This window comes from Cyprinus carpio, chromosome B4 (genome assembly GCF_018340385.1).
Source record: "Cyprinus carpio isolate SPL01 chromosome B4, ASM1834038v1, whole genome shotgun sequence".
NCBI classification, from domain to species: Eukaryota; Metazoa; Chordata; class Actinopteri; order Cypriniformes; family Cyprinidae; genus Cyprinus; species Cyprinus carpio.
Window position 1 is genome coordinate 7,212,233 of NC_056600.1, and position 12,248 is coordinate 7,224,480.

At 36.0% G+C, this 12,248-nt stretch overlaps 1 protein-coding gene across 1 annotated transcript; it reads left to right on the forward strand.

The window, feature by feature from the left end:
- Positions 1-192: 192 nt before the first annotated feature.
- elapor2b (endosome-lysosome associated apoptosis and autophagy regulator family member 2b) lies at positions 193-10,931 on the forward strand. Its single transcript, XM_019097779.2, has 22 exons — positions 193-458; positions 3,025-3,145; positions 3,381-3,570; positions 3,664-3,811; positions 3,893-3,982; positions 4,327-4,432; positions 4,543-4,692; positions 5,152-5,240; positions 5,326-5,506; positions 5,608-5,736; positions 6,770-6,860; positions 6,946-7,048; positions 7,249-7,386; positions 7,470-7,733; positions 7,819-7,992; positions 8,112-8,301; positions 8,671-8,767; positions 8,861-8,962; positions 9,547-9,673; positions 9,753-9,931; positions 10,010-10,178; positions 10,860-10,931. The coding sequence occupies exons 1-22, from the start codon at positions 360-362 to the stop codon at positions 10,926-10,928; spliced, it is 3,006 nt and encodes a 1,001-aa protein (XP_018953324.1). The 5' UTR covers positions 193-359; the 3' UTR covers positions 10,929-10,931.
- Positions 10,932-12,248: the final 1,317 nt, after the last annotated feature.

Here is a 12,248-nt window from a genome sequence, read left to right on the forward strand (position 1 = left end):
TGACTTTCTTATTAAGTTACACTTTAATAAAATAACACCGAGTGTTCAACTGTTTATTAGTTTATCTATTATTTATTTTTGGAACAGGATCGTTAGTGAATCTTAAATTTAGCTGAGTTTACAAAAACGGTTAACTTGACCTAAATAAAAGATGCCATGTGAAGTGACTGGGAGACCAGACAGGCGTGACGTCAGGCGCCCGCTGTCAATCAGAGCCTCGTAAGCAGGAGCTTATCTTTGAGCAGCGCGCGGCGTGTTCGCATTTCAGTCTATAGTTTATGCATAAACATCGCGAAACCTCGTTGTCTTTATTCAGATCCTCGGACTCTCTTGTTTTCCTTTAATTCCAGCCTTATAAGATGGAGAAGAGGGCGCTTTGGACATCCTGTTATTTAGTGCGCTTTGTAACCCTCTTCCTCTGCGCACGAGCGTCAGACAACCTGCCACTGTGTAAAGAGGTAAACGACTACATGCACCTTTTTGTAAAACATATACATTTTGAACAAAATGACAATTCAGACCAGTCACGACGTAGGCATATTTTGTTTCTGCAAACAACTATTTAAAATTAATACTAAAATGTTATTCGCATCATTGTGAGCTTCTGAAATGCCTTTAATGCGCTTATCGTTATTACGTATTATTCATTTTTAATACACAAACATAATAGGGATGTATACACAAAATCCGTGATGAAAAAGCAAAAAGAACATCTTGTTATTGACAATAAATGGACGAGGATCCTATAATATGATGACGCGGCGCTCAGCTGGCCAATCAGATGACAGCTTGATTATTGTGCGTTATGCGCTGCATTCGCTTGTAAAATGGATTCATATGAACTTTAAACATATTCATACAACGCGAATGGGTCTCCACCCTCCATTTAATTTGGAAAGACTGCGGTGTTGTTCTTGCATCATTCATATTTGCATACAAAGACGCGCTTATTAAAGGGCCACTTCACCCAAAAATGAACAGATGGATGCTGGGCAGAATAACAAATGGTACTCAGTTACCATTTGTGACCCTTGACCACAAAACCAGTCATAAGTGTCAATTTTGAAATCTTAAAACTGAAAACATAAGCTTAAAATTATTTGAAAATCTGGAATCTGATGGTGCAAAAATTCTAAATATTGAGAAAATCGTCTTTAATGTTGTCCAGATGAAGTTCTTAGCAATGCATATTACTACTCAAAAATTAAGTTTTGATATATTTATTGTAGGAAATTTACAAAATATATTCATCGAACATTATCTTAATATCCTAATGATTTTTGGCATAAACAAAAATCTATAATTTTAACCTATACAGTGTATTGTTGTATATTGCTACAAATATACCCGTGCTACTTATGACTGGTTTTGTGATCCAGGGTCACATTTGCTGTTACTGCATAGAAAAACATTCTGCTTTATATAAAAAATGCAGTTTTGGAACAACACAGGGTGAGTTATGATGACAGAATCTTAATTTTGGGGTGAACTGCTGCTTTAAGAGTATTTGTGGGGGATGCTGGGTAATAGTGGCAGGTGCAGGTGCACCATTAGTGATAATGTGTGTGCTGTAATCAAGCATAACCAGATGACAGGCACCTCCAGTGGGATGTATATTTAATATCTTCCTGAGGGCAACAACTTCATTACACTCTATAATGGTGGTACATGTAATTTAATACAAGGTTTGGTGTGTGTGTATGCGGTCAATTTGGCTTTTGTGTGTAGCAGGCCCCTAAAGGAGCAGCGAACAATCGCTGCATTTCAGAGCATTGGACACACACTGATTTGCATAACAGATCTGTCAACAAAGACACACACACAGGAGGTATTTAGTGGCCTCATTATTTCAGGTTGTTATCAGAGTATATCAGACTCTTCATTCTTTACCATCCACAACCAAAAGCAATGAGTGATCATCATGACAACAGTCAAAGGGCTCCTGGCCGTTGCCCTGGCGACTGTCTGGGGACAGAAGGCAGATAGTCAGACCATCCCCATCCCCCTATTGTACACACACACGATAACTATCTGTTATATGTGCCTGAGAGTTTTGGAAACAGTAAAGGATCAGGTAGGGGTGAGTGGGGTAAGATGTTCAAGACGTTTACTTAATCCAAAAAACAAAACAAAACAAATGGCACAGATTTTGTTACATGACAATATGTTTTGAAAGGGCACTTTCTGTAAAGCTGCCTGTATTTGAGAAGAGTACATGGGCAATTTTATTTTATTTTTTATTTTTTGCTAAAAACCTTTTTCATGCATGTCAAAAAATTGTCTATGATATATATATATATATATATATATATATATATATATATATATATATATATATATATATATATATATATATATATATATATATATATATAGTACACGTATCCAGGAGTTTATTTTAGTTTATTTATTTTTATTTTATTTTTTGCACACGTATAAAGGACTTTCTAATTTAATTTAATTTAATTTAATTTAATTTAATTTAATTTAATTTAATTTAATTTAATTTAATTTAATTATTTTAACACATAATAGTAGCTGTGTGGTGATGTAAACTTTTACAGATTACTATACATTACAAAATTTAAATATATATATATTAAAATATTATATTGTATAATATGTTAAAATATTAAATTTATTAAAATATTCTAACTACTAATATGCTTTATCCTTGCTGGTTTATGAAAAAAGGTCACTTTTAAAGACCAAAACTTGTGGTTGATGTAAATGTCTGAATATGTCAGTGTGAATATGAATGTGTTATAGACAGATTACTATACATTACAAAATGTATATAAAATATTATATATAATAATATATATATATATATATATATGTATATATATATATATATATATATATTTAAAATATTATATTGTATAATATGTTAAAATATTAAATCTATTAAATATTCTAACCACTAATATGTTTTTATATTTATGAAAAAAGTTCACTTTTAAAGACCATAACTTGTGTTTGATGTAAATGTTTAATATGTGGATATCTGCATGTGTGTTTCAGACAGACTACTACTTCGAGTACACAGAGTGTGACAGCACAGGGTCCAGATGGAGAGTTGCCATTCCTCACAGCCAGGGAAGCTGCTCAGGCCTTCCAGAGCCTGTCAGAGGCACAGACTGCAGTAAGAAAACAACCACATATACACACTCTTAATAAACATGCATTGCATTCCTTAAAATATCAAACCAAGTGGCATTTAATTTAAAGAACGCTGGCTCAAACACACTATGGAAACATTTCCTTGGTGTTAATTGATATCAAAAGCAATGACATTCAATTTAAATGTTCCGAAAACATCAGAAGGTCTTTGTATTGGGTCACTATGCAAACACAGTCTGTGCTTACTTGTTGTACAGCTTTTTCTTGTGAAGCTGGGGAGTTTTTAGAGATGTCATCCCAGCAGTGCACATCATGTGCGGCTGGCTCTTATTCGCTGGGCAGCGGCGTGCGTTTTGACCAGTGGGACTCCATTCCTGCGGGATTCAGCAGTTTGGCCACATACATGGACTCAGGAGGTTCAGGAGACGAATCCATGACCTGCAACAAGTAAGTGCCAAGTTACATACTGAAATATATATCCATATATTCTATTTTCTAAGCTTTTACAGATCTGGATATACCTGTGTCGTTTAATTGCAGTTCTTCATGGACACCTCAGGGAACTCACCTGGAATCCAATCGTGACGACTGCACAGTGTCACTGGTGTATGCAGTGCATCTCATGAAGCAGGGATCCGTCTCCTTTGACTATCAGTATCTCGACAGCAACGTCTTCTTCGAGTTCTTTGTGCGTTTTACTCTATACATCGTTCAGTTTCAGTTGAAGTGAAAATATGTCTCTAAAAATAACGTTTTATTTCTGATGCAGATTCAGAATGACCAATGTCAGGAGATGGACCAGACAGGGAGTGAGAAATGGATCAAACTCACCTCTAACGGAGAGTGGGGAACCCATACGGTTAGTGATTTTATTCATATTTAAAGGGACAGTTCACCCAAAATTTAAAATTCAGTCATCATTTACTCACCATGTTTTTCCAAACCTGTATGACTTTCTTTCTTCTGCTGAACACCACAGAAGATATTTTGAAGAATGTTGATAACCAAACAGTTTCGGGAACCCAAACTATTTAGTTACAAAATATCTGCTTTTGTGTTCCAGAGAATGGTTTGGAACAAAATGTGTGTGAGAAAATGATCACAGAATATACGTTTTTGGGTGAACTGTCCCTTTAAGGGGTTTGCAGTATTTATGTCTAATAGCTGTTTTGTTGTTGTTGTTGTTTTTTTTGTATGTCACAGGTAAACCTGAAGTCAGGAACTAATATTCTGTACTGGAGAACCACAGGAATGCTCTTGGGTGGGAAACCAGTGAAGCCGGTCCTTTTGAAAAACATCCAGATCGAAGGTGTGGGATTCTGATGAAATCTTGTTTAGTTTTGTGTCTCACACCCTTTTTTTGTTGGGATATTTTATGGTCATATAATGTTTTTTTTTTTTTACACATTTTGTGTGCAGGTGTGGCGTACACCTCAGAGTGTTTTCCATGCAGGCCGGGCACCTTCAGTAAAACCCCAGGCTCTTCCTCATGTGACCTTTGCCCCAGGAACACTTACTCTGGAAAGGGAGCCAGTTCATGTACACCATGCTCCAAAATACAGTACTCCCGTACGAACACAGACGATTTCTTACATTCTTTGTTGAGCCAAACAATCTACATATGGCCTGTTGTTATCATTTTAGCAAGAATCCAATACAATCCAGTAACTAAAACACTTTTTCAGTGTGTATAATGTCTCTAGTATGACCATAAATCAATTTTTTCCTGGTCTGTATTTCTAAATTGCCTAAAATGTCTAGGTTTTGCTTTGTTTTCCTATTGTATTCATACTTACTGAAGGTAATGACTGAAAAGTAGTTTGACCAATAGCAAGCAGGCATTGTACATAATCGTCCAATTGGACTCTAGGACTGTAGTGAGCACGTCAATAGGAAAACAATGCCAAAATCTGGACATTTTTGGCAATTAGGAAATCCTGGCTGGGAAAAAGAGGACATATGGTCACCCTAATGTTTCTCTATATGTGTGTGTGTGTGTGTGTGTGTGTGTGTGTGTGTGTGTTCTAGAGGAGGGATGGTCGGAGTGTAAAGAAAGACCTCCTTGTTCAGAGAAAGACTATTTTCAAATCCACACGGCCTGTGATAGTGACGGCAAGGTAGGGAAAGTGTAATGCAGAATGTGTTTCGTTGTAAATTATGTGTGGACAATTTGTTCATTTTTATATTGCTGTATTGTTTTAGACCCAGATGCTGTACAGGTGGGTGGAGCCTCAGGTGTGCGTGGAGAATGTGACTGGTGCTGTGACGCTGCCCCCTTCTGGAGAGAAAGAGGACTGTCCGCCCTGCAATCCAGGCTTTTACATGCACAACTCTTCCACTTGTTTACCCTGCCCTCAAGGCACCTACTCTGATGGCACCACAGGTATATAGAAACACATTAATATAGATACATACTGATGTATTATGCAACACTCTTGGTTTACTGGTACTGGTGTTTAACAGAGAAGATTTCTTTTGGCACAGAATGTCAAAGATGCCCGGGAGGAACTGAACCTTCTTTGGGATATGAATACAAGTGGTGGAACATCCTGCCGAGGAATATGAAAACTTCTTGTTTTAATGTGGGCAACTCCAAATGTGATGAAATGAATGGTAAGAGTAATAGAAATGGAAAAACTTAAGTTAAAAAATACAGTACAGAAACAGAAATGTTTCAACTAATTCAAATACTTAGTTCAAAAAGTTGAAGTACTATGATTATTAAAACTGAAACTATTAAAGCTAAATAGAAATAAACATCTTTATCATGAAAAATCTTTTTCTATCTTACATTAAATCTAAATTACAAGAGCACATATTTAGGAGCATAAAATTACTAAAACTTTAAAACTAAAACTAAAACTCAAAATATACCAATAAAAGCTAAAACACACACACATATACCTACTAAAAACTAAAATTTGAAGTTAAATAGAAATAATAATCAAAAAATTATAAAATTTTTTACAAGAGCACATAACAAAATTACTGAAACTTCAACTGAAATAAATAATAATAATCCCTTTATATATAGATTGAATATGTGTGTGTGTATAATTAAACCTAATTATTAAAAATAATTAGCATAATAATTAATTTATGTAATATTAATTTATTTAATATTAGCATATATTACTATTTTAGTCTTTCTAGTTCAAAATTTCTCATCCAGTTCAGTGTGTTGCTGATTCTTCGTAATTATTTATGAAATTTACTTTCTGAGTAAACATTGTTTCATCACCATTTTTTAGTGTTTCAATAAATATGAAGACATCTATCTATCTATATTAGCAAATAAACTTCATATAACTAACACAATATAAAAAAAAAAACATGATAACAATTAAAAACATGATTTTTGACAATTAAAAAAACAGTTATCTGTTTTTGCAAATAAACTTTTCATATATATATATATATATATATATATATATATATATGTATACTCCTCATTCACATATATATTGGACAGTATATATACACACACACACACACACACACACACACACACACACACACACACACACACACACACACACACACACACACACACACACATATATATATATATTAATGGCATGTATGCCAGGGCACACAGCATCACAGGCCAATGAAGTAAATGGTCTATGATGATTTGTTTCTGTAGGTTGGGAGGTGGCTGGCGACCACATTCGTGTCGGAGTGGGCGGATCAGATAATGATTACCTCATCTTAAATTTACGAGTGCCTGGATTCAAGTGAGTCAGATCTAAAATTCCAGTGTTAAAATGTTGGCTGTGCATAGAACATTTACAAGTGGCCTCTTTTTTTAATCTCTCTTAGACTTCCTACTTCTGTGGACGATGCTTCAGCTACTGAGTTTGGCCGAATCACGTTTATCTTCGAGACCGACTGCAGCGCAGACTGCGAACTCTATTTTATGATAGTAAGACAATAATTTAACCAAAACTGTATGTGAAACAGAAGCATGCACCGATAAAGAAAAATGTAGTATGTAGTATTGCTATTGTTTAAAAACTTTTCAAAACTTTCAGTTTTTAAAAAATCATTTTTGCAAGCATTACGGAAATGTTGAAATGAATGTGCTCTGAAGTAGTAGCATTTAAAAACTGATTTTCTCCATAGGATGTAAACAGGAAGAGCACAAATGTTGTGGAATCATGGGTAGGGAGTAAACCGAGACAAGCATACACCCACACCATGACCAAAAATGCTTCAGTTTCGTACACATGGGCTTTCCAGCGCACCAACAAAGCCTCTGATGTAAGTATTCACAACAGAAATAAGTCTTAAGTACCTTTTAGTCACGTGGAAAAGTTCTCATTCGCAGTGTCTTTCTCTCACAGGTGCGTCAGTATGTAAATGACATTGCAAAGATCTACTCGATCACGGTGACTAATGCGATGGATGGCTCAGCGTCTGGTTGCCACGCCTGTGCTATGATGAGTCAGCAGGATGGCTCTTCCTGTGTCCCCTGTCCCGCTGGACACTTCATCAACAAAGACACCAACCAATGCCAGGAATGCCCGCCCAACACTTTCCTCTCTGGGCATCACATTTATGGCAAGGAGGCCTGTCAGCCCTGCGGTCCTGGAAGCAAGAACAACAAGGTATGAGTATAACCAAGAGGTAATGCGTGACTATGTTGGTTTTTAACACTGTTTAACATTCAAAATGTGTGTTTTATGTGTCCAGGAGCACTCTGTGTGTTTTAACGACTGCACCTTCTCGCATTTGGATCAAAACCGAACGCTGACCTACGACTTGAGTGCATTGAGTTCAGTGGGGTCAATCATGAATGGGCCTAGTTTCACCTCCAAGGGAACTAAATACTACCACCAGTTTAATATCAGTCTGTGTGGGGCTGAGGTACTCTCACATACACACATCTCTATCTTTAGCTGACTAAAAATAGATTGCTTTGATAGAAATTAGAAATAGCTTGATATTAGATCATCACAAAGTGCATATTTTGTTCTTTCTCGCAGGGGAGGAAGGTGGCGGTGTGCACTGACAATGTTACGGATCTGTCCAGTAAGGACCTGCAAAATGAATCCGCTGACCTTAACAATTTCGTCAAGACTTTTGTTTGCCAATCGACCATCATCCCTGCAGATGGACGGGGCTTTAGAACATCACTGTCGTCTCAGTCCATCAGCCTGGCTGACACTTTCCTCGGTGAGCTTATTTCTTTAACAGTATTTAACATACATGGCCATTCAGAAGTTTGGGGTCAGTAAGATTGTTAATTTTTTTCCAAAGAACTCTCTCATGCTCACCAAGGCTGCATATATTTTCTATGTTAATATATTTTAAAATGTAATTTATTCCTGTGATGCAAAGCTGAATTTGCAACGTCATAACTCAAATTTGGCCACCTCTAATCTACAGAAATCATCTTTTTTTGCATTGAAATACAGAGAATATATCTGAAATTTGGCCACCTCTAATCTACAATATATATATTTTTTTACATGGCACTGTTGTGTTTAGCTCCCTTCAGAACAGATGTGTTCTAATTTCTTACTCATCTCATTTCCTTCTCAGGAGCTTCTGTTCACAAAAATCTGGATGGGGTCACTGTCAGCTCAGACCTCTTCCCTGAGTCTTCATGGAAAGTTCCAGATATCAACTTCTTCTATCGGTAAATAAAGAAAGATGAACTTGTTTAAAAATAGGTAGTTGATGTGTGCAATGATATTTTATTTATAATACAAGTATTTTTTTTCCATCTCAGCTCTCCACAGCCCACAGCATCCTGTCTGAACGGCCGTAGCACAGTCGTGACTCTGCGTTGCAATCCTGAGAAGAGTGCACGCGGAGAGCTCACTGTGCCGAGGTGCGTGTATTTCTATGCTTATTATCTATATTTGTTCACAAACGTATGTATTTAAGGACCAAGTTAACATATTAAATATGTTTAATGTATTGCATTCTTTATTAAAATGTGCATAGCTGAGTATCTCAGTAAATGGAAAAAAACAATCTGTATGGATAATTTATTTTTTAATAAAACAGATGGGACATGTAACAAAAATGAGCATTTTTCAATTTTGCATAATTTGCATTTTTTGTATATGGTGAATTATCATCGAAGCTCAACAGCTGAAATATTACCCATGAGTGAAACACCGCTATTAATATAAATGCTAATACAAATAGCATTCAAAGGTTTGCAGGCCAGCTGCAAATATGCAATGAATATTCAATGTTTGTAGATTTGCATTTACACTTTTTCTATGTGTGAAATGAGAAATGTTGATTTTGGGTTCGAAATGCACTGAAATGAACCATTCTGCTACAAATGACTTCCACAAAAATTGTCTGACTGATTATGTACATTTACAAACAATTTTAATTGCTTGAAGGAAAGACAATGTGGTAATGTTAATCACAAAAAACACTTCTTAATTTTGTGTTTAGCAAGTGCCCAGCAGGTACATGTAATGGCTGTGAGTTTCATTTCCTCTGGGAGAGCTCTAGCGCTTGTCCTCTGTGCACTGAAACCGACTACCATTCGATAGAAGGAGCGTGCAAAGGAGGAGTGCAGGTACATCTCTTTCCACCAATGCATCTAGTATAATTTCTTTGGCATCATTCTAATTAATCATGTATCCTCCTCGTAACAGGACACTCTCTATGTGTGGAACGAACCAAAATTTTGCACCAAAGGAGTACTGCTCCCGAACAAGACCTCCGCCCAATGTGAGGTGGTCAGCCTATGGGTGAAGGCCGGAATTGGGGGCGGAGCCTTCATGGCCGTCCTCTTGGTTTCTCTCACATGTTATTTCTGGAAAAAGAACAAAAGGTAACAAGCTGTCGATGGAAATTCAGCTTGAGATGCAAAAAGTGCTTTTTGATTTTTGACCTCTTTTCTTTTTTGTAGGCTTGAATATAAATACTCCAGACTAGTGATGTCGGCCAATAAGGACTGTGAGTTACCAGCAGCAGACAGCTGTGCATTAGCAGAAGGAGAGGGAGAGGAGAATGAGGATGATGTTGTTTACTCAAATACTGCTTCGTTACTGGGTAAACTGAAAGCCATCGCAAGCAAGGTCAGTTAATTGTTGTGAGCTTGATGGCATTCCAAAATTATTTGTTAAAATGTTTATACATACTTAATATGGATATAGCTAGTGGACATACATGGATATCAGTGTAATTTATTATGAATCAATTAATTACTGGTAGCACAACACAAGCTTGCACAACTGTTCAGCATTGATAATAAAAATACATTTTCTTGAGCACCAAATCAAGTATTAGAATGATTTCTGAAGGATTATGTGACACTGAAGACTGGAGCAATAATGCAAAAATTTCAGCTTTGCATCACAGGAATAAATATATTCAAATAGAAAACAGTTATTTTAAATTGTAATAATATTTCAGAATATTATGATTTCACTGTATTATTCAAATAAATGCAGACTAGGTGAGCAGAACATCTTTCAAAAACATCAAAAAATCTTGATTTTGATGCTGAAATGGCTTTTGTTTAAACAGAAACAAGACCTCAAAAGACAACTTTTGCTAAGCTGAGATCAGGAGAAAGTAAAAAACAAGACATTAAAAAATAATGCACTGCCTATAAGGCTTCCATAATAACTTGGAGATGATACAAACATATTTTCTGTGGTTAATCACCATGCCACAGATGCTTATTGAGCTTAACTAAAATACATTTTGTATGGTTTTTTGTTTTCATCTAATGTTTTACCTTTGCTTGGCTGCAGGCAGATGGAGACAACAGCGAGTCAGTACAGCTGAAGTCTTCTCAGTCAGAGAGATGGGTTTGGGGATAACTGGAAAAAAAGAGGACCACGACTGACGGAGAGAAAGAGACAAACACTCATGGAGTTTTCAGTGTTTTGACACTCCTGCTTCATTTTCTTGATATTTCCAGCCGTCCCCCGTCAAATGTCTGAGAACATATCTCTGTAGGGTCTCAATACAATGTGTTGTGAGTCAAAAAACAAGGAAATCTCTCTAGGTAAAATAAAATTAGCCCCATAAGGTAACTGTATCACATATATACCACTAAAACATGTCAAAAGTTGCAAAGCATTGCTTTCTGAAACACATCACAATATATAACCATACACCCACGATCTCACCCACAGACACAAGGGCATCAGAGACACATTTGCATCATGGTGTGAGTGAACAGTTGAACCACTATACTGCAAAATGAGCCAGAAAAACTGTATGTTTGCTGGTATGTGTATATAAGAATGTTTCATTTTTAAGGTATATTTTTCCTGCTTCTTCACACACTAGCATTCATGCAGTTATATCTAGTAATTGGCCAACAGATGGAGACAGAGAGTCTTACCTCTACACAGAGCTTCTTTAGTTTCAGCTCAATGCCAAACATCACAAAGCAGATCTAAAAGAGAGAAGAAAGGCCCTTCCTTCATGTATTACAGAGAGGACTGTCCTCTCTCCACATCTCTCCTCTGAGGAGATCAAGAGACAATTCCGTTTTCTACTTTCTATTTTGTATTGTTGTGTATTTCGAGCTGTATAAAGTTATGTTAAAATATATGTTTGTTTTACTCCCTGATTCTGTTTAAGCTTTAATAAACTTTAAGAATGCTTTAAACATGGAGCAAGTGTGTTAAGCATACAGAAAAACACACCAGACCAGTTCATAAGAACATTCTGTAAAATTCGCATTATAAAACATTATTTCTGAATGTTCTCTGAAGGTCCAGTTTAAATCTTTTTTTTTTAAAGGAACATTCTGTTTGAAATTTTTCCAAACATTATCGGAATGTTACGTTTGAATGTTCTAAATGCTCTGTCTGTAATACTTAAAAAATTGCCCAAAGTTCTGAGAACATTCCTCATTCGCTGAATAGCATTTCACTAAAAGATACTTCATAAAGTAAAGGTCTTTTTAAAGTGAACGACTTTGAATTACAAAAATGCTAAATATTGTAACACCATATGTAAATGCAAGATGTGCCTCGCCTGTATTATTCCTTGGTTACCGAAAAAACTGATGACTCCTAAATGTACGAGAGTAAGTCCACAAGTTTGAGAAAGGGACTAATTATCTGAATATCACATGGTGTGAGATCTATGAGACAGCCAATATACAAATTAAGTTTGCACTCACT

Bases quoted from the DNA above. Each gene is read 5' to 3' on its own strand.
- elapor2b (XM_019097779.2), top strand. From the start codon at position 360: ATGGAGAAGAGGGCGCTTTGGACATCCTGTTATTTAGTGCGCTTTGTA. The intron at 6,861-6,945 runs GTGAGTCAGATC...AATCTCTCTTAG, and splicing joins TTACGAGTGCCTGGATTCAA to ACTTCCTACTTCTGTGGACG. The intron at 7,387-7,469 runs GTAAGTATTCAC...TTTCTCTCACAG, and splicing joins GCACCAACAAAGCCTCTGAT to GTGCGTCAGTATGTAAATGA.